At 59.5% G+C, this 21,194-nt stretch overlaps 7 protein-coding genes and 1 pseudogene across 7 annotated transcripts, besides 1 other annotated feature; all 8 read left to right on the forward strand.

The window, feature by feature from the left end:
• Positions 1-490: 490 nt before the first annotated feature.
• Positions 491-982, forward strand: LMJF_30_1490 (class i nuclease-like protein; the record flags this gene model as incomplete). The annotated part of the gene is made up of 1 exon (XM_001684691.1): positions 491-982. The coding sequence occupies one exon, from the start codon at positions 491-493 to the stop codon at positions 980-982; it is 492 nt and encodes a 163-aa protein (XP_001684743.1).
• Positions 983-2,518: 1,536 nt separating this feature from the next.
• LMJF_30_1500 (p1/s1 nuclease) lies at positions 2,519-3,469 on the forward strand (the record flags this gene model as incomplete). The annotated part of the gene is made up of 1 exon (XM_001684692.1): positions 2,519-3,469. One exon carries the CDS (start codon positions 2,519-2,521, stop codon positions 3,467-3,469), a length of 951 nt encoding a protein of 316 aa, XP_001684744.1.
• Positions 3,470-5,005: 1,536 nt separating this feature from the next.
• On the forward strand, positions 5,006-5,956 carry LMJF_30_1510 (p1/s1 nuclease; the record flags this gene model as incomplete). The annotated part of the gene is made up of 1 exon (XM_001684693.1): positions 5,006-5,956. One exon carries the CDS (start codon positions 5,006-5,008, stop codon positions 5,954-5,956), a length of 951 nt encoding a protein of 316 aa, XP_001684745.1.
• A 1,876-nt stretch (positions 5,957-7,832) lies between these two features.
• Positions 7,833-9,194, forward strand: LMJF_30_1520 (conserved hypothetical protein; the record flags this gene model as incomplete). Its single annotated transcript, XM_001684694.1, has 1 exon — positions 7,833-9,194. One exon carries the CDS (start codon positions 7,833-7,835, stop codon positions 9,192-9,194), a length of 1,362 nt encoding a protein of 453 aa, XP_001684746.1.
• Positions 9,195-9,988: 794 nt separating this feature from the next.
• On the forward strand, positions 9,989-13,144 carry LMJF_30_1530 (conserved hypothetical protein; the record flags this gene model as incomplete). The annotated part of the gene is made up of 1 exon (XM_001684695.1): positions 9,989-13,144. One exon carries the CDS (start codon positions 9,989-9,991, stop codon positions 13,142-13,144), a length of 3,156 nt encoding a protein of 1,051 aa, XP_001684747.1.
• Positions 13,145-14,525: 1,381 nt separating this feature from the next.
• On the forward strand, positions 14,526-15,497 carry LMJF_30_1540 (conserved hypothetical protein; the record flags this gene model as incomplete). The annotated part of the gene is made up of 1 exon (XM_001684696.1): positions 14,526-15,497. The coding sequence occupies one exon, from the start codon at positions 14,526-14,528 to the stop codon at positions 15,495-15,497; it is 972 nt and encodes a 323-aa protein (XP_001684748.1).
• A 1,406-nt stretch (positions 15,498-16,903) lies between these two features.
• On the forward strand, positions 16,904-17,482 carry LMJF_30_1545 (annotated as a pseudogene).
• Positions 16,904-17,482: a sequence feature.
• A 1,310-nt stretch (positions 17,483-18,792) lies between these two features.
• LMJF_30_1550 (putative pseudouridine synthase A-like protein) lies at positions 18,793-20,289 on the forward strand (the record flags this gene model as incomplete). Its single annotated transcript, XM_001684697.1, has 1 exon — positions 18,793-20,289. One exon carries the CDS (start codon positions 18,793-18,795, stop codon positions 20,287-20,289), a length of 1,497 nt encoding a protein of 498 aa, XP_001684749.1.
• Positions 20,290-21,194: the final 905 nt, after the last annotated feature.

Below are 21,194 nucleotides of genomic sequence, written 5' to 3' on the forward strand. Positions count from 1 at the left end.
CAGCACACGGACTCGGCCGGGAAGCCAGGCAGCCCCCCAGCCCCTATCCACCGCCCATGGCGGAGCTACCTCCGGCGGTGACACGGTCACGCACCCACGACGTGGGGAGGTGAGAGCGATGTGTTGCTGCTGACGTGTGCGCCGTCCGCGTGACGGACGAGGTGCGAGCGTGGCTGGAGGATATCCCACCCGACGCTGACGCTGCCTCCTGGTGTGGGGAGCCTGCGCCGCGGCGAGGGGGATGCGCCCGGAGGGGTGGCGGCCGGCGGAGCGGGTGGCTTGCCGAGCTGGAGGCAGCGGCCGTGCGTGTGTGCGTGGGTCGGCGCAGTGCTGTGACGCGTGTGCCCACCGCTGCCTCGTCCCGCGCGATGTGGCGTGTGGCATTTGACGGGGAGAGGTGGGGGTGCAGCGTGGAGGTAAAGTCGTGCTGCGCGGCAGAGGATGGGACGCGGTGAAAGATGCCTACTTCCGTTGGCACTGCACTCGGCGTATGTGCTGTTTCGGGCTCTGTGCCGTTTTATGCGCATTTGTGTCGCCATCGTATTTATACCCACATATATATATATATATGTATGTATATATATATATATCATGCTTTTATTTTCATATTTGCTTCTCTGCTTACGACTTTGTCTGTCTTCGCTGTGGTGGTCTGTTTCGGCACCTCTTCGCCCTCGCTGCGACAGCGGACCGGCTGCTGGAAACGTACACCTTCCCAGAAGCGTTGCGGACACTCGTGGACGTGGTGGCGATTCACGAGGAGAGCCACATGTTTGCGGTAAACACCAGCTACCCCGGCGTAACACCAGGTGCGACTCTCAGCGATGCTTATCTTGCTCGATGCAAGCGTGTCGCTGAGGCTCGACTGACGCTTGGTGGCTACCGCCTCGGCTACCTTCTGAATGAGCTGCTGCCGAGTATCCCTGTGGACGAGGCCACACTGGAGGCGTACCGCGCTGCACGTTGGAAGCGGAGTGCGTAAACGGCGGGTGGCCAGCAGCCGCTACGTATGGGAGGCTGCTTGCACCGATGCGGAGTGTGTGCCTGCACCTGCACCTGCACATGCACATGCGCGAGCATGTGTGAGCGCCGCGGAAAGCGACGAAGGGCTGACGTCGTATTCCTTTTGCTCTGTGCGCATCGACTCGGGCTATGGATCGGCAGCGGGGGACGAGAGCGAGGAACTGCGCTGTCGGCGGTATGTGTCCGCTCTACTTCTGTGGCATGCGCAGCTCCTCACCTCTTTTGTCTGCGCGTCTGTGCGCGAGTCCCTGATGATGGTGGGGGGCACACCTCAGTGCGTCGTACCCTCGGGGTCCAGCACACGGACTCGGCCGGGAAGCCAGGCAGCCCCCCAGCCCCTATCCACCGCCCATGGCGGAGCTACCTCCGGCGGTGACACGGTCACGCACCCACGACGTGGGGAGGTGAGAGCGATGTGTTGCTGCTGACGTGTGCGCCGTCCGCGTGACGGACGAGGTGCGAGCGTGGCTGGAGGATATCCCACCCGACGCTGACGCTGCCTCCTGGTGTGGGGAGCCTGCGCCGCGGCGAGGGGGATGCGCCCGGAGGGGTGGCGGCCGGCGGAGCGGGTGGCTTGCCGAGCTGGAGGCAGCGGCCGTGCGTGTGTGCGTGGGTCGGCGCAGTGCTGTGACGCGTGTGCCCACCGCTGCCTCGTCCCGCGCGATGTGGCGTGTGGCATTTGACGGGGAGAGGTGGGGGTGCAGCGTGGAGGTAAAGTCGTGCTGCGCGGCAGAGGATAGAAATGGTGAGGCAAAGCTGATCGCGGGAGTCGAACAAAGCAGAACGGCAGCAGAAGAGCACCTGGAAGGTGCAGCAGTGCCGTGGCTTCAACAGCTGCGGTTATGGCTGTGCTTGGGCAGATGCATGATTATGAGTTGCGCTAGCCGTTGTGCGGTTCCCGTACGTTTATGCGATTCCCAGGTAGCGTACCTCCGCCCCCTCCCACTGGCTGGCCGCCTCCCATCGTCGTGCCCGCGAAGGCCGCGAGCGCCAGGTGGATTGAGTTGTGCATCCTGCAAGCTCCCTGACGCGAGGTGGCGTTGCCGGGAGGGAAGGGGGGTTTGCTCTCTCTCCCGCTAAGTCGTTTCCCTGGCCCGTCTCTCTCTCTCTTTTTCGCCTTCGATTTGCTTTCTCGTGGCTGTTGCCCGCTGTGTTCGCGTCTCTGCAGCACCACCCGCTCCGACACGCGCACACACACAAAACCCGCGCCCCTGACACCATCTATCCAGTGCACGACACACGCCCATACGCGCGCGTGCAAAGCAAGCGACACGCTCTCCTTTTCTCTTTCTACGGGCTCCTGCTGTTTGTTGCCACCATACCTTCGACGACGCCTCAGCTGGCCATCGCCTCTGTGCCATATACATCTTGAACGTCGAGTGCACTTCGCTGGAACGAGGACGGTACACGCACACTCGCTCCCTACATACGTTCCCCCGCCTCAACAGTGCTGCACTGCTCGTTTCTTGGGCGTCGTTGCGCACTGCTGCCCATCATGCCCGCGTTTGTCGGCCTCCGTCTGCCTCTCACAGTGCTGTGCCTCCTGGTACTCAGCTCTGCGCTGTGCGTGACTGAGGTTCTCGGATGGGGCTGCGTGGGCCACATGCTCCTCGCCGAGATCGCGCACCGTCAGCTGAACGATGAAAACAAGGAAAAGCTTGACGCGATGGCGCACGCATTTGCGCAGAGCGGCCCGTTCGAGTCGTCCCCGGACATGGTGCAGGCCGCATGCTGGGCGGATGACGTGAAGCGTTGGGGTCAGTATGCCATGGCCACGTGGCACTTTTTCGCTACGCCGTACAACCCCGAAGACATCAATATCACCGATCCGGTCGCTACAGTCAATGCCGTCACGGTGTCCCGCAATATGGTAACATCGCTTCGACGTACGAATGCGCCGCTGTACCTGCTAAACTTCGCTTGGGTGAACCTGGTGCACATCCTTGGCGATCTGCACCAGCCCCTGCACACCATCTCCAGGTACTCCTCTAAGTACCCGCACGGAGACAAAGGAGGCAATGAGGTTGAGGTTCAGGTAGGCAAAAGAAAGGTGAACCTGCATGCCGTCTGGGATAATATTTGCAGTGGCACGCCTCCACGCTACAAGCGGCCCCTCTCTTACACCGACCTCTTCGCCCTCGCTGCGACAGCGGACCGGCTGCTGGAAACGTACACCTTCCCAGAAGCGTTGCGGACACTCGTGGACGTGGTGGCGATTCACGAGGAGAGCCACATGTTTGCGGTAAACACCAGCTACCCCGGCGTAACACCAGGTGCGACTCTCAGCGATGCTTATCTTGCTCGATGCAAGCGTGTCGCTGAGGCTCGACTGACGCTTGGTGGCTACCGCCTCGGCTACCTTCTGAATGAGCTGCTGCCGAGTATCCCTGTGGACGAGGCCACACTGGAGGCGTACCGCGCTGCACGTTGGAAGCGGAGTGCGTAAACGGCGGGTGGCCAGCAGCCGCTACGTATGGGAGGCTGCTTGCACCGATGCGGAGTGTGTGCCTGCACCTGCACCTGCACATGCACATGCGCGAGCATGTGTGAGCGCCGCGGAAAGCGACGAAGGGCTGACGTCGTATTCCTTTTGCTCTGTGCGCATCGACTCGGGCTATGGATCGGCAGCGGGGGACGAGAGCGAGGAACTGCGCTGTCGGCGGTATGTGTCCGCTCTACTTCTGTGGCATGCGCAGCTCCTCACCTCTTTTGTCTGCGCGTCTGTGCGCGAGTCCCTGATGATGGTGGGGGGCACACCTCAGTGCGTCGTACCCTCGGGGTCCAGCACACGGACTCGGCCGGGAAGCCAGGCAGCCCCCCAGCCCCTATCCACCGCCCATGGCGGAGCTACCTCCGGCGGTGACACGGTCACGCACCCACGACGTGGGGAGGTGAGAGCGATGTGTTGCTGCTGACGTGTGCGCCGTCCGCGTGACGGACGAGGTGCGAGCGTGGCTGGAGGATATCCCACCCGACGCTGACGCTGCCTCCTGGTGTGGGGAGCCTGCGCCGCGGCGAGGGGGATGCGCCCGGAGGGGTGGCGGCCGGCGGAGCGGGTGGCTTGCCGAGCTGGAGGCAGCGGCCGTGCGTGTGTGCGTGGGTCGGCGCAGTGCTGTGACGCGTGTGCCCACCGCTGCCTCGTCCCGCGCGATGTGGCGTGTGGCATTTGACGGGGAGAGGTGGGGGTGCAGCGTGGAGGTAAAGTCGTGCTGCGCGGCAGAGGATAGAAATGGTGAGGCAAAGCTGATCGCGGGAGTCGAACAAAGCAGAACGGCAGCAGAAGAGCACCTGGAAGGTGCAGCAGTGCCGTGGCTTCAACAGCTGCGGTTATGGCTGTGCTTGGGCAGATGCATGATTATGAGTTGCGCTAGCCGTTGTGCGGTTCCCGTACGTTTATGCGATTCCCAGGTAGCGTACCTCCGCCCCCTCCCACTGGCTGGCCGCCTCCCATCGTCGTGCCCGCGAAGGCCGCGAGCGCCAGGTGGATTGAGTTGTGCATCCTGCAAGCTCCCTGACGCGAGGTGGCGTTGCCGGGAGGGAAGGGGGGTTTGCTCTCTCTCCCGCTAAGTCGTTTCCCTGGCCCGTCTCTCTCTCTCTTTTTCGCCTTCGATTTGCTTTCTCGTGGCTGTTGCCCGCTGTGTTCGCGTCTCTGCAGCACCACCCGCTCCGACACGCGCACACACACAAAACCCGCGCCCCTGACACCATCTATCCAGTGCACGACACACGCCCATACGCGCGCGTGCAAAGCAAGCGACACGCTCTCCTTTTCTCTTTCTACGGGCTCCTGCTGTTTGTTGCCACCATACCTTCGACGACGCCTCAGCTGGCCATCGCCTCTGTGCCATATACATCTTGAACGTCGAGTGCACTTCGCTGGAACGAGGACGGTACACGCACACTCGCTCCCTACATACGTTCCCCCGCCTCAACAGTGCTGCACTGCTCGTTTCTTGGGCGTCGTTGCGCACTGCTGCCCATCATGCCCGCGTTTGTCGGCCTCCGTCTGCCTCTCACAGTGCTGTGCCTCCTGGTACTCAGCTCTGCGCTGTGCGTGACTGAGGTTCTCGGATGGGGCTGCGTGGGCCACATGCTCCTCGCCGAGATCGCGCACCGTCAGCTGAACGATGAAAACAAGGAAAAGCTTGACGCGATGGCGCACGCATTTGCGCAGAGCGGCCCGTTCGAGTCGTCCCCGGACATGGTGCAGGCCGCATGCTGGGCGGATGACGTGAAGCGTTGGGGTCAGTATGCCATGGCCACGTGGCACTTTTTCGATAAGCCGTACAACCCCGAAGACATCAATATCACCGATCCGGTCGCTACAGTCAATGCCGTCACGGTGTCCCGCAATATGGTAACATCGCTTCGACGTACGAATGCGCCGCTGTACCTGCTAAACTTCGCTTGGGTGAACCTGGTGCACATCCTTGGCGATCTGCACCAGCCCCTGCACACCACCTCCAGGTACTCCTCTGAGTACCCGCACGGAGACAAAGGAGGCAATGAGGTTGAGGTTCAGGTAGGCAAAAGAAAGGTGAACCTGCATGCCGTCTGGGATAATATTTGCAGTGGCACGCCTCCACGCTACAAGCGGCCCCTCTCTTACACCGACCTCTTCGCCCTCGCTGCGACAGCGGACCGGCTGCTGGAAACGTACACCTTCCCAGAAGCGTTGCGGACACTCGTGGACGTGGTGGCGATTCACGAGGAGAGCCACATGTTTGCGGTAAACACCAGCTACCCCGGCGTAACACCAGGTGCGACTCTCAGCGATGCTTATCTTGCTCGATGCAAGCGTGTCGCTGAGGCTCGACTGACGCTTGGTGGCTACCGCCTCGGCTACCTTCTGAATGAGCTGCTGCCGAGTATCCCTGTGGACGAGGCCACACTGGAGGCGTACCGCGCTGCACGTTGGAAGCGGAGTGCGTAAACGGCGGGTGGCCAGCAGCCGCTACGTATGGGAGGCTGCTTGCACCGATGCGGAGTGTGTGCCTGCACCTGCACCTGCACATGCACATGCGCGAGCATGTGTGAGCGCCGCGGAAAGCGACGAAGGGCTGACGTCGTATTCCTTTTGCTCTGTGCGCATCGACTCGGGCTATGGATCGGCAGCGGGGGACGAGAGCGAGGAACTGCGCTGTCGGCGGTATGTGTCCGCTCTACTTCTGTGGCATGCGCAGCTCCTCACCTCTTTTGTCTGCGCGTCTGTGCGCGAGTCCCTGATGATGGTGGGGGGCACACCTCAGTGCGTCGTACCCTCGGGGTCCAGCACACGGGCTCGGCCGGGAAGCCAGGCAGCCCCCCAGCCCCTATCCACCGCCCATGGCGGAGCTACCTCCGGCGGTGACACGGTCACGCACCCACGACGTGGGGAGGTGAGAGCGATGTGTTGCTGCTGACGTGTGCGCCGTCCGCGTGACGGACGAGGTGCGAGCGTGGCTGGAGGATATCCCACCCGACGCTGACGCTGCCTCCTGGTGTGGGGAGCCTGCGCCGCGGCGAGGGGGATGCGCCCGGAGGGGTGGCGGCCGGCGGAGCGGGTGGCTTGCCGAGCTGGAGGCAGCGGCCGTGCGTGTGTGCGTGGGTCGGCGCAGTGCTGTGACGCGTGTGCCCACCGCTGCCTCGTCCCGCGCGATGTGGCGTGTGGCATTTGACGGGGAGAGGTGGGGGTGCAGCGTGGAGGTAAAGTCGTGCTGCGCGGCAGAGGATGGGACGCGGTGAAAGATGCCTACTTCCGTTGGCACTGCACTCGGCGTATGTGCTGTTTCGGGCTCTGTGCCGTTTTATGCGCATTTGTGTCGCCATCGTATTTATACCCACATATATATATATATGTATGTATGTATATATATATATATCATGCTTTTATTTTCATATTTGCTTCTCTGCTTACGACTTTGTCTGTCTTCGCTGTGGTGGTCTGTTTCGGCACCTCTTCGCCGCTCGAGAGCCTTTATGTTTGTGGCTTTTTATTGTCGTGATGGGTTCTGGTGGTGCTCGCAAGATTTTTTTCTTGTGTTCTTTTCGGCTTCAAGTGCTGCCTTCTGAGAATCTCAAAGCTCGCCCGGAAAGGGGCTTTGTCTTCGTCAGCTCTGTGGATTACAGAGGGAACTATGTGGGGTTGTCCGAAGGCAGGGCTGGGTGTAAAGACAATGTGGAGAATGCGGAAGCATTGCCGATGGACAGGTCATGTGCCTATACCGCACGGGCTTGCTGATGAATTCGACAGCGCTCTCGAGGTCGCTTGAGCAAAAGAGAAGGAAAATGGTACAGAGACAAACGAAGCAACTTTTATTGTTTTGCTGCTGATAAACGGAACTGTCGACAGAAGCTCGAAAGCGACGCTGTCTTGTGACCCGGAAAGATCAAAACAAAGAATCAGATAAGAAAGGAATAGCGAGAAACGTGATCGAAGGCGTCCACGAACTTGCATTCTCCTCGCAGAGGATTCGACAACGGCACGTTGCGGCACAGAGCAGCGATTGCTACGATGTGGACTGGGGGAGGTGGTAAAGAAAAGAGCATGGGTTCGCCGGAAGTGGAGAACCTGTTGACGGTCGCGTGTGTTAGTCTTATCTTCTCTCCGTCAAGTGCATAGTGAGCCGTAATGTCGGCGCCCAGCGACCCCTTTTTCTTCTTCGGCATGCTAACCTTGCACGTTCACAGTACGCCTCTACTATGGTGACTCTCGTTCTGTTCCTTTCCACGAAAAAGTCGTGGACAACACATTGTAAATGAATGGCAAAGACGCTGTCGTATCAGCTGCATCACTCGACGCGCTTGATGTGATCTATGAGAGCGCGGAGATGCTGGTGGTGAACAAGCCCCCAGGCATCCTCATGGACGGTGATGAGAGCATCTACGGCCGCACCGTAGAGTCCTTGGTGTGCGAGCACATGAAAGCCCGTGGCATCTTCGACGAAACCCATGAGCAGCTGCAAAAAGAGAAGAAGAGAAAGAAGCAGCTGAAGTTTGTGCATCAGCTTGACTTCGGCACGAGCGGGGTGCTGTGCTTGGCCTTTACTAAAGACATGGCCGCGCGACTTGCCCACTGCTTTGAGATGCGCTTGGTTCGGAAGTACTATGTTGCACTGCTGCATGGACACTTGCCAAGCGATACTGCGCTGCTGGAGGATGCCGCCTCGAGTGACCAGCCAGGCTCTGCTTTCTCGTCAGATACAAAGGCGCGCCGAGCGTCGTTTGCCGCGTGGGCAAATGCGTGCAACAAGGCATGGGAAGGGCTGGGCTGCGTCCGGGCTGGTTGCTCTGCATCCGCGAGCGGAGGATCCTCGGCAAACTCGGCGGGTGGGGACGAAGTGGCAGGGTTCCGGCACCTTCTGCAGCGGCCGGATAAGACAGCGTGGGAGGCGGTGGGACTAGCGAATTCGAAGGACGCGGAGGAGGGCGAGCCGGTGACTGTGGTGCATCGGTATCGCTCTCATCGAAGCCCTGCTTCATCGCTGATCACTGTAGCACCAGAAAATTCCGCGCCTGTGCCGGCAGACGCGGTGGAGGATCTCATCTACCGTACGTTGTTAGAGAGCACTACAACGTGCTCGGTCGTCTTTGTTGATCTGCCGGTGGGCTACGATTTAACGGACCCCGAGCACCTCCGCATGGCTGTCACGGCAGAGCAAAGCCGTGACGCTAAAACAAGCCTCTTGGTGCTGAAGCGCACCTACTTAGCCGCACCTCCACCAGCGGGCGGCGAGGTGCCACAGCGTGGCGCAATCGCTAAAGATTCCCCGTCTGTCACAAGCTATCCGGTGACGCTGGTGCTGCTCGCTCCACACACGGGTCGACGTCATCAACTCCGCGTGCACTGCCGCGCCATCGGTTTCCCTATTGTTGGTGACACGTCGTACTGCGCTGATCTACCGTGGTGCACCGCCTTGCCGCTAGGGTCATCCCCGTCCACATGGGTGACCGCGGGCGCGCGGCGCATGTACCTGCACGCATGGCGCCTGCTTCTGCCCGGCACCGCGACTCCCTGCCTCGATGAGGTTGAACGGGTGGTGCTGAAGAAGAAGCGACGTCGCGAGGTCTTGGGACTATCGGAACAACGCGGTGTCTCCTTGTCCGCGAGTCGTTGCGAGTGGACCGAGTTTGTGGCATCGGTGGACTTTACTGGACTCGACCTGAAGGAGTTAGAGGATCGAAAGATGTAAGCCGGGCACCGTCTGGGGATGCGACTCTCTCTCTGTGCATGGCGCACCACACGAAGACCACAAAGGCCTCTACTTTTTTTTTTAGGAGTCGTGCTGCAAGGACGAAGAGGAGAGAGTGCACTGCGGTGTGTGGGATGCGAATTGATGAACCAGGGGCTCGGTGGCGCGTGCCACTCACGCTGTTGACCGTTGATGGCGGGACGTGGTGCCTGGTGAGACGTGCACGACTCGCATTGCGCCAAAGTAAACGGCGCGCTTTACCGCGGCGACAAGCCCTGCGGCGCCATGCAGTCTCAAGACCCAGTCTTGCAGCTGGTGCAAAGCTTGCTCATTCCTTCATTTATTCGTTTTTCTCTTGTCAACAAATTGATCCTTCTTTTCGCATGTCAACGTCTGCACCGTCCGGATGCACCTCCATATCCTTGAACGCCAGCACATCCGCACACCATTGAAGCACCCCCCAACAGAGCGCTGTTGCACGTTGCCTCACACACTTTTCTCTACCGATACGTGGCACTGGCGCGCCAACACAAGCGACTACACACGCATATGCCCGCACGTAGTCGCACTCACGCGTATCCCTCCGTCGCTTCCTTCTTTTCTTGCTCCTCCTCAAAGTTGCGATCGCGTTGATCCCTCTCTCTCTCTCTCGTGCGCCTATTCCCTTGTGTGCCACTCCGTCACCGTCGCCCTCACAGTGTGTGCGGTACTGGAGTCACTCTCTCTCTCTTCGGTCATCTATTGGAGTGAGCACCTGCAGCACCGACTATGAACGTCACCATCGCTGTGTAGGCATGCTACATGAAGTGTACGCTCCTCGCACCGTGGCGGATGTGGCTTGGAGTCGGCAGAAGACCGTGGCACTGTCTGCTGTAATCCAGCAGGCACGCGGCAGAGACAAGGCTTTGTCGAGTGCAGCACCGCACATTGTTCTCCTCTACGGACCTCCTGGCTGCGGCAAGCTTGAAACCTTAAAGGTACTACTGCGCGAGGATGCACTGGTGGATGCTCCTGTGCCCATGACCCACAACACGTCTCGTGTCAGCCCAGGTGCAACATTGCAGTTGGCCCAGTGCCATAACACGTCCTTTCACATCTTTCACACATGCGAGGCCACCGTGCCTGCTTATGCGCAATACTTGCATAGCGTTGTTTCCTATTGTCGAGGCCAGCTGGGTGGCGGCGAGCTGCAGCTGCCGTCTCTCACCGAATCACCGGCAAGCTGCATGAGCAGCGGCGTCTGCGGCAGCTCTGCGGACAGCCGAGCTGGCACCATGGCAGGAAGTGCAGGGTCGACAGAGTTGCCGACAAATCATGCGCACATCATCAAGTTCTACGGTGAGCCCGCCTCCCACGCGCTGCATCGTTGCACGCTCTTGTTCCTCAGAGAGTACGAGGAGCTGCGCGCCATGGCTCAGCACGAAGAGCAGGAGCAGGGTCTACTCCTTTCATCTGACACACGTGTGAGCAGGCGAGTGTGTCTGATGCAGCATCTTCGCCGCAACCTCATCTTTTTCCTTCATACCACACATGACACACACAACGATAAGCTTGACCTGAGCACATCCTTCCCGTCCACGCTGCTCCAAAGCCCCGCGGTGGAGCTGTTTCATTGCACACCGATAACGGAGATTAACCTGCGCAAGCGACTGCAGAGCATTTTGGATGTAGAGTTGCGGCGGCGTGCGCAGAAGCGGCGGTGGGCAGCGAGCACGGCAGGGATGGGCTGTTTTGAGAATTCTCTGTCTTCATCGTACACCGCGCTACCGTCTGCGTCTCTCACGAGCGCTCGGCTTACCACAAAGGCGAAGCGAAAGGTGTCCACGCCCACATCTGCGACTGCGACTGCTTGCACCGCATCCCCGAGTATTGATCTCATGGACCCAGAGACGTTGAACGCCATCGTGGCGGGCAGCCAGGGTGACATCCGCCAAGCCCTCCTGCAAGTACAGTGGTCGTGCCTAATGCCTGCGTCGAACTCACTAGCCCCGGCAGCACACCAGAGTGGTGAGTCAGTTGAAGGAGCATGGGCCCATTCAGCGCAAGCTGCCGCGGCGATCTGGATGAGGCTGGAAAAACAGCGATTGGCGGCCCGCCAGAGTGTTGCGGCAGCCAGCGCCGCTGTCGCTGACACTCGCGTGCTCTCGCTGAGTGGTACCGCGGACGTCGGAATGAGCGTCTATGCTTTGCACTCGACGCTGTGTGTATCTCCCACTACACCGGCTTCGAAAGCCTCCGGAGTGGCGCACTGCGAAGGCAAGGATGGAGACGGCGAGATCGACAGCGAGCGTGAGAGTGACATTGTAGAGGAAGTAAGCTCTAAGGACTCTGGCGAGACGGGCCATATATTTTCTTCCTCCGAATGCACCAGCTTTCCTGCACCGCAGACATCCCGCAATGGCGACGGCCAAACGCGTGCCAATGTAGGCGGTGCAGCCTCCCGCAAACGGCCTCGCCAGTCGTCGTCGCCACCCGCTATGAACATGCTGTCACTGCTTGATTCCCAGATGGAACGCATGCAGGCAATGGCCCATGTGGATGGCCAAACAAGACGCGGCCTAAAAAGCAGGGCGGGCCGTGTTGCACATCGAGGCGCGGCACCTCCGGCGGCTGCGGCTGAGTCACAGCAACGTCGCGTCCTTCCGATGACGAGGGACGAGTACCTCGGCCTCTCTCACGCCATCGGCCGGTTGCTCACACAGAAGTACTGTATCGATGAGGTGCTGGACACTTTAAATGTGCCACCGCGCAAGATACTGGACTACCTGACGAACAACCAAATTCGCTACTTTGGCGATGATCAGCTGCCGCAGTACGCGCGCTGCATCGACGCCGCGAGTGACGCAGACGCGTTGCGGGCCTCGGAGCTGAGTGGTAGCTTTGCTGGCGTGCCGAATGCCACTGCGCTGCGTGAGCGCCGTCAGCTGGCCGACCGCACCACCGCTGGCGAGAACCTCGGCAACACAGGACGATTACTGGAGTTCATTGCGCTTCAGCTATTTCACCTCACGTACCGCGCGATTCAGACCGAGGTGCGCCCGCCGCCCGGCTTCGTCGCGCAGGAGCCACCGCCATACCTTCGTCTGGCGTACCCGCGCCTCCGCGACATTTCTTACAGCGCGATGTCCTATTCGATGCGCAGAGGGGAGGATCGCACTGAAGCAGATCCCGCTGCCTACCTTAGTGAGCGGGAGTGGGTCCAGCAGGCCCTCGCGCGGCTCGAGAGTGTGCCTGCAGTGAGCGCCCGTGGATCTTCTGCAAGCTACGGCAGCGACAGTAACCGACGACGCCGCTTCGACGCCGGTGCTGGCGGCGGCTCATCGCATGCTACGCTCACACCACGTATCCAGACGGACGAGGTGGATGTTTTGCGTGAGGGGTTGCCTGACCTGCTGTACCGCTGCGGCAGCACCGAGGCTGTGCTGCTCGACTACTACGCCCTAGCTCCTTATATTCTGCTCACCGTGACCCCTCCGCTTCCGCTACAGCCGTCCCATGCGGAACGCGTTCCGGCCTCTGCTGCGTTGGCGTCGCGGTCGCAAGCGTGTGAAGAGGCGAACACGACGGCGCAGAGCCGTGGCGTCCACATTGCGCCAGACGCACCGTCCCTGCCATCATGCTCACCCGGCGCATCTACGACGCCTACCACGGCACCCCGTCGTACGGTATTTCGATTCACATCGTCGCCCTTGTCAGCGTTGGTGCCGGCAATGGCGTCGCCCTCTGCTCACTCGGTGCCCACGAGGCCGTGCCTGCGCCCCTGCACGCCCTTGCAGGTGGCGATTCTGCAGCGTGGCCGCAATCCTGCCACGGCTCAGCTGCGAAGCGACCTTTTTGTGTTGTCCACAGACGGCGTTGGTGACAGGACTGCCGGCGCTGCGACGGAGAGCAGTGCGGAGCGCCCGCTAATCCCACACGGGGACGAGATCGAAGACATCGACGAGGACTAGGGCGCACAGGTGGGATCGTCCGGGTGAGGAAGGGGGCTGAAAGTCAGGGTGTGCCGCTGTGGCGGTGCGTATGTGCCGGTCAAACAAATTGGAGCGAGAGCGTCAGCAGTGAACGATACAAGACACTCGCATGGGCGGAGTGCGAGATATACTCGCATGAAACAGGTCTTTTTCCCTTTCTTTTCGACCTGGGCAATGGCGATGATGGTGATGTGCTAGGGGAGGAGTACTGCTGCTCCGCAGCTCTCCTCTAGATCCATGAAGCTGTGAAGCCGCAGGCCGCTCGGCAATGTCAAGGTGCGTTTATCCATCGCTTTCGGCTAAGCTTCTGAACAGGTGGAAGAATGCACACCTAGCGGCATCCCACGATTGAACCGGCCCTCGATTGTTGGCCTGGCGAGCATGTGGACGAAGAAAAAGAGAGGGGTGTGGGAAGCGGCCGCGAATGGCCTCATGTTGTCCTCAGCACATCCGCACGACTACTTCTTCTCGAAGGTTTCTTTAGCATCTATGACGGTGTGCCTCTTGTGAGACCTCACTTTAAGCGCAACCTCCACTAACGGCGGATAGTAGTGCACCTCTGTACCGGCGTGACTGTCTGTGGGTGGTGGGGGGGAGGACATACCTCTTCGCCTCTCCCTGCTCCTCCACTGTGCCGCCGTGACGGCATTCCTGTCTTCCTCCCTCGGTGTCTATCTTCCCCTTTTTTCTTTTTCGTCTTGCTTTCACTGCGCCCAACAAATCCACACACGCGCACTGACGCCCTTACCGACGGCACCTGTCGACCACAACGCGAAACTGCTCCAACGAGTCTGCTCCTCACGGCCTCTTTTTGGTGTATGGAAACACGCCCACTCACAGAGCTCCGCATATCTCTTCCTTGTCTCTCTAAGGCAGTGCATCTCCCCCCCCCTCCCCATTCTCTCTCCGAAGAACGCACGCGCCCATACCTAGCCACCTTTATCTCGATTAGCGCATGTGTCGTTGTTGCAGTCACGCACCTCGGCACCCCTCTTTGTTGCCCCTTATAGTGTTGCATGTGTGCCCGCCTCTTCCTTCTCGCCCTTTCGCGCTATTTCTCTTTTCCTTTTGCTCTTTTGTTTGTGGACAGGCTGCCTGCGTGTGATTCTGCTATCGTGCGTCGTGTGTGCCGCAGGCCAACCACACCACGCCTCACGGAATTAGCGAGCCAAGCGAATCTTTTCTGTCCCCACCATCGCGCCACCTCTCCCCTGCTCCCGCCGCTCTCCCTGTGCTCAGAGCGTGACTCGCTGCAGCCCTTTGCCTGCTCTTCTCTACTCACCTTCCGGAGTAGTGTTTTTTCCTTTGTGGCGGCGGCTACGCGCGGCCCCATCTAACGGCACACCCTGCGAGCCAAAAAATGGACTCTCCAGAGTCGCCACAGACCTCTCTGCCGAGCGAGGAGAAGTACCCCTCGGTGCATCTGCTGCTTCTCATCACGGGCAGTGTCGCAGCAATCAAGACAGGGCTGCTTCTGGATCAGCTCTCGACAGAGCGGTGCAACATCCGCATTGCCGCTACAAAGGCTGCATTTCACTTTCTCCGCCGCGCACAGCCGTCCAAGACGGGCATCCCGTTTCAGAGCATCATCACGGACGAGCAGGAGTGGAGTGAGTGGCAGGCGATGAACGATGCTGTGGTGCACATTGAGCTGCGCCGATGGGCAGACCTCGTTGTGATTGCCCCACTCGACGCGAACACGCTCGCCAAGGTGGCGACAGGGCTGTGTGACAACTTGGTCTCGAGTGTCATGCGGGCGTGGGAGGTGAAGCAGAAGCCGGTGATCCTGTGTCCGGCCATGAACACGGCCATGTGGACGCACCCCATCACGGCGAAGCAGCTGAATCAGCTGGCGGAGTGGTACTGCGATCCAGACGCACGGAGCTGCACATTGTGCACTAACATGATCAAGACCAGCTTTCCGGTGAGTGACAGCTGCGCGTCGCCTTCGAGGGCCGTTGTAAAGGAAAACGAGGAGACAAGCGGGAGAACGGCTGAGGATAGCGCGACGGCGGCGATAAACGCCTCCTCTTCGTCGGCCGTGGTGACTGCCGGCTCTGTTGCTGCTGCTACTGCGCGTGGCCCTCCGCTCCCTGTCACGCTGCGTGAATCAATGTGCCAGGTTGTTGGTCCCGAGAGCAAACGCCTGGCTTGTGGCGACATCGGGATCGGCGGTATGGCTAGCGTCGAGGAGATCGCGCTGTACATTCGCCACACGATGAAGCTCATTCGAGATGAGAAGCGGCGTTGCTTTCAAGAGGCCCCGGAGCGGCGCGAGGCGGAAGCTGGCGGCACTCAATCTGTGGCACACCCTCCTCAGGAGACGCACTAGTCCCAGATGCAGCCTCATCCCACGGCACGTGTGATGGCGATGCGAGTCGCAGTGGTGAAGCGCTGTCGCGGGTGAAGGTGAAGAGGCAATAGACCAGCAAAGCAGTCGAAGGCAAGCTGCCAGCGAGGAAGATGAAAGTCTAGCACAAAGCCAATGCAGATGCTGTCCCTTTCTCTTGTATGGACAACAGTCCTCCCCCCTCCCCCACACACACCTCCCGCCTTCCCCGCACCCTCGCTCCTCACCGTCTTCCTAGGCTCTGCCGCGTGCTGTCTTGAGATTGATGATGCCTTTGTGTGCTCTGTCGAATCCTTCACCGCCGCGGCTCTGCTTCTCTTCCGTTCGCTTTTCGTTTCAATCTCACCACCACACCATCGTCTGAGCGCGAGCGGAGGAGGGCGGCGGCGGCGATGCCCTGCGTTACAAGAAGCAGGCGGGCATTTTTTTCCGCACAAGCGACGCGGATTCGCACGCCATCAGCGAGGTATGATGGAAAGCAAGTTACCAAGACTCCTCCTTTTTCGTGTGTTGTGCGCCGTGCGAAGATTGTGCGTAGACGGGCTGTGGTGCCCGCTCTGCTCTTCATCTCAAAGAGGGAAGCGGTAGCAGATGCGGTGGTGTAACTTACAAGGAGGCGAAGAGCCGGCGTCTCGCCCCGCTCGTTGCACGTTTGAGTTTTTTTTTTGTGTGTGTTTCTTCGCTTGATGGGCGAGAGCGCCAACCCGTGTTGCTCCTCGACTTCAGCGAGGTGACTAAACGCACTAGCGTGGAGAAAACGTGGCGAGGCCAGCCTCCCCCTTCTTCTCTTACCTTGCCGGTGCCGGCGTTTGATTCTCACATCGCATTTTCTGCTCTACTCTCTTGCTTCCTGTCTGTTCGCTACGCTCACTACCCCTTCCCCTCAACGCCGGCGCTTTACATATCTATGCATCACGCTGCTGCTCATGGACCATTCGCCGTTGACGAAAAGCACGGACCCGGTGGCGTGCAACGGATGCTGAGAAAGGGCTGCTGCTGTTCCTCACCGATGAGGGAAGGCGAAAACGACAGCAGAACAGAGTCGGGGGATTGCCGCCTTGTCACCGAGAATCGAAAGCTCTAACGTGCTGGACGTTCTCGTGTAGCACACGATCGACAGCGAAGGGCTTTGTGTGTGCGCGTGGCGCAGTGCAAACACGAATGATGCCGGTTCCCACTCCGATAGGAGCGATAGCAGCTCTGCATACCCCGCGCATACAACACCGCTCACACGCCACCAGCACACCTACCCAGACCTACACTCTTCATCTCTTGACCCTTCTCTCAGGCACCTGCGATACCGGCGGATTCACCTTGACCATCCCGTCTAAATTGCAGAGTGCGGAGATGTAGCAGGGACACTCATCGTATTTCTTCCGCTACATCAAGTGCATGAAGGAGGCCACCTCGAAGCGGCAGGTGGGCCAGTTTGTGGAGGGAGACTTGAAGGGATCGGAGGCGGCTCTTACCAGGAGCACTGCCAAGGATGAGGGCCTCCTGAAGGAGTACTCGCTCCGCGCCCACTATACCGTGCTCGCCTCCATCCACTGCACCAAACTCACTCACAGGAAAAAAAACTCATCGACAAGCGCACAGGCCATCTTTCCACAGGCGTCATGGTGAACCCAGGCAAGGAGTTCACGCACATGACGGTCGCCACCATCCAATGCGACTGCTAGCCACGCAATGATCTATAGGAGCCGTCAGCCTTGACGGCGGCGGCAAAGATGCTGCGACCCAAGCTCATGACCGTGGTGCACGAGGACTTGACGGGGCTGCTTGTGCACGAGAAGCCGATTCTGCGGCGCAAGGCGGCGGAGGCCATACGTGCATTTCACGTCCACTCCGACGCAGCCATCGGCATCGTGGCCACATTCCGGCAGGCTTTATGCGACGCGCGACCCGAACCTGCTCTGAGCCGGCGTTCAGGTCGTCAGTGTCTTATCGTTCGCGTGAATCCTGGCTGAGCTGCGGAGCACCAGGAGGTGGTCATGTTCAGGGTGTGGACGCCTCCTGGACAGCGCAGTTTGAGCGAGTTTTTCGGAAGATCCTTGTCCCCACTGGGGAATGTGACAAGCAGCTTCCAATGACGAGTCTCTCTGACTGCACTGCGCGTCGTCGAGATCATCGGCACGGATTTCATTGCTGCAGCGGCGTACTGCAGCGCTGCCGGCGCGAGCGCCACGGTGTTGGGTGCTCGCATGCCTTTTTGTTTTCAGCTCAACAAAGCTGAGCGTCACAGTGCGTTCCTCAGAGCGGGAGGTAAAAGTGTGGAGGTGATGCGCCGAAGGCAAACAGCGTGACGGTAGAGGAGGGCAGGGCAATGTGCTCCGCGAGGTGCCCTCACGCTCATGCTTCCGTGGAGAACTGAACGCCTGTGTCTTCTTGGCCGGAAGCCCTGTCAAACTGGCGAATAATGCACGTCTCTCTCTCTCTCTGCTCTGCTCCGCCCGTCGTGCGCTTGCTTGCTTCGCGAATGCCTCTTTCGTTTTTTTTTTGTGCAGGGAGGGGGGTGGGGTGGATGACGAGGTTTACGCCGAGGGCGCTCCTCCCTTCTTCTGCTCGTGGATACGAAGACACACACACACACACACACATACACCAGAAACATACAAAAAAAAAACGAAATCACTTCTCACAAACACGGGAGAGAGAACAGTTTGGGAGAGCGGGAGGGAGAGCGGAATGGCTCTCTCGATAACGTCCGCGTTGGTGAAGGCAAACGTGTGCACTCTTGTGGAGCTGCACCTCCGTATGTAGACTTTCCTCTGTGAATTTGTTCAAACGCTTCGCTCTGGCGGGTTTTGGCTGCTTCTCTGCGTCTCTCAAAGGAGTGAGGAGTGGCCTCTTTTAGCGGCAAGTGCTGCGATGCCCGAGTACCGGGGCCGATGCGGTTTCTGTCGTGTTGTGTTCATTGCCATGTGAACGGAAGCGTTTCATGCCTCTCTCTTCCCTCTGTTCGAAAATCATTGCTCGCCCTCCTCTTTTCAAAAACTGTAGACACTTGAGGCGCAACGCACACGCAGAGATGCGTGCAGGTTTCTTTTTCTGTTATTGTTCGAAACTCAGACCCGCCCAGCTCTTTGTACACACGAAGCTTTCGTGTCGCGGAACGAGAGGGGACGCATCACAGCTCTCTGCGCCGTTCATGTGTGCGCGCTGATGTGTTGTCGGCTGCCCCCGTGATTCTCACTTTTCCCCTTTCGACTTGCGAACGCAGACACCCACGTTCAGTGCACGCAAAACAGAACGACGAAAAGAAAGGCTATAAAGGGCGATGGCGTCCTCTTCCACAGCCGACGACCATAGCGCCGTTGCCGGCATAGTGGCATCCTCGGCTTCGGTCTGCGGCAGCCGAGACGCCGCTGCCTCGCCACCGACGGCGCTGCCCAAACTGGGCAGCGCAAAGCAGCAAAGGACGGAGAGGGCGTTCTTGTTCGATCGGTACCCAAGCCGAAAGATCGCGCTGCGGTTGGCATATCACGGTCACGTGCACGACGGCCTCGCAAAACAGAAGGAGACGGACAACACAGTGGAGGGACTCGTGTGCGATGCGTTGCGACGGCTTCGTCTCATCCCGGAGGACGGGCCGCACAACTTTGGGCGGTGCGGTCGCACGGATAAGGGCGTCAGTGCCCTCGGCAACGCCTTCTCCCTTACCGCTCGTGCGTCGTGCACTGGAGACGCGGAGCCTCAGCTGCCGCCACTGGACTACTGCAGCATGCTCAACAACGTCCTGCCCTCAACAATTCGCATCGTTGGCTGTGCGTTGGTCGATGACGCCTTCGACGCACGCTTCTCCTGCGTCCATCGCACCTACCGCTACTACTTTTTCCACCGCGGGCTGAACCTGGCAGCAATGCAGGAAGCTGCCGCCTTCTTCCTCGGGACGCACAACTTCCGCAACTTCTGCAAGATGGACGTTGTGAATGTGAGCAACTTTGTGCGCACGGTGTTCTCGGTCGGCCTGCACCCGAGTGAGGCGCTGCCAGAGCTTATTTCGTACCTTGAGATCAGAGCGAACTCGTTCTTGTACCACCAGATTCGCTGCATTATGGAGGTGCTGTTTCTCGTGGGCCGCGGGCTGGAGGTCCCTAGCGTGGTCCAGACGCTGCTAGAGCTAGGTGACCGCAAACCAACGTACCCCCTGGCAGACGGTACCCCACTGATATTGTGGGACTGCGGATTCGACAATGTTCAGTGGCAGATGTCCCACTGCGCGTTTCATGCGATGGAGCAGGAGCTGCAGGACATCGGCACCGCGCTTCTTATACGCGCCACATCTGCCACCGCTATGCGGTCCCAGTTATTCCGCTGGTACACCGGTACCGCAGACGTGTTTCGCAAGGACACGTCGGAGAAAGACGCATCGGGCGAGGACCGCTCGCGTGCTGTTGTTCGGCGCGATCCCGAGCTGCGGCGTTTGGATGGGTGGTCCATCACGGGGTGCGACTGGACAGACCCGGGCACCGCCGGCCAGATGAAGGCGCGCAAGCGCGACCTGCTTTACTACCTTCGTACAGAAGCCAAGAATGGGCAGCCCCTGCCGACGACGACGAGCTGTGAGGAAAAGACTTCTCAGACCGCAGAAACCATTGCCAGCGGAGCGCTGGCACCGGTGAACTACGTGCCTCTCTTGCAGCGTGAGACAGAGCGCACCTATGAGGAGGAGGTACGGGAGTTGAGCGGGAAGAAGCGCGCGCGCTACGAAGTGAATGAGGCGAAGAAGGCGGCCGCTGCGGCGGCGCATAAAGAGGTGGTAAGCGAGGACTAATATCCTGACACGGACACGTGTGCCGATCTGCACAAATAATTGCCCAAGGTGCTCTGCTCTTTGTTCTTGTCGAAAAAGAAGCGAACAGGATGGTATTCGCGAGAGGTGATCGCGTGGCGCACCGCGGGCACGGAAACGCGAGCACAATACAGCTTCGAAGCACGAGCGATCGCACATGATTTGGAAAGCGAAAGAAAAAAGTGAGTCAAGAACGAATGCAGACTTCCAGGTGAGCTGGCTTCTCCCCAGGCCCATAGTTAGCGCGACCCGCTTGAGCAGCTGCTCGGGCAAGTGGAGTGGTGGATCCTCTTCGCCGCACGTTGGTCGTGCTGTGACACAGACATCGGCGAATGGACAAAAAGCGTTTCGCCGTTTCTCCGCGCCCCTCCTGTGCCACCTTCAGGACGTTGCACACATGTCTTGGAATCACATCGACTCTCTGCATTTCCTCACCGCTTTTTGACTTGTGCATGCGGGTGCAGTCTCTCATTGTGCGGCAGCTCTGCAGCTCTGCATTGCCTGCTTAGCTGCTCTTCTTTCCCGAGTGGCACCGCATTCGCATTGAAGCGTGGCCGAGCAAGAGTCACCTATCCCAGCAGCGCCAACCATAACGTGCAGACCGAGTCGTCTGCAGAAGAAGACCTGTGCTTCACTGCGTGTGACTGGTGCTGAAGCAACCTGCTATTGCTTTTTCATAGCGTTCTCATAGTTTTCTGCCACTCCTTCTCGTTACTGCGTGGTGGGGTCTTGTCAACTCGCTCGCTTTTGTTGCACGCCGCCCCCTCCCTTCCCCTCCTCTCCTTTCCCTTCTCTGGGTTGCTTACGGCGGCACCTTAACTCCTCTCCTCACACCTCTTTGTATTATATGCGGTCTTTGTTTTCGCTGCATGCGTGCGCACAGGTTT

This window comes from Leishmania major, chromosome 30, assembly GCF_000002725.2.
Source record: "Leishmania major strain Friedlin complete genome, chromosome 30".
Taxonomy (NCBI): domain Eukaryota; phylum Euglenozoa; class Kinetoplastea; order Trypanosomatida; family Trypanosomatidae; genus Leishmania; species Leishmania major.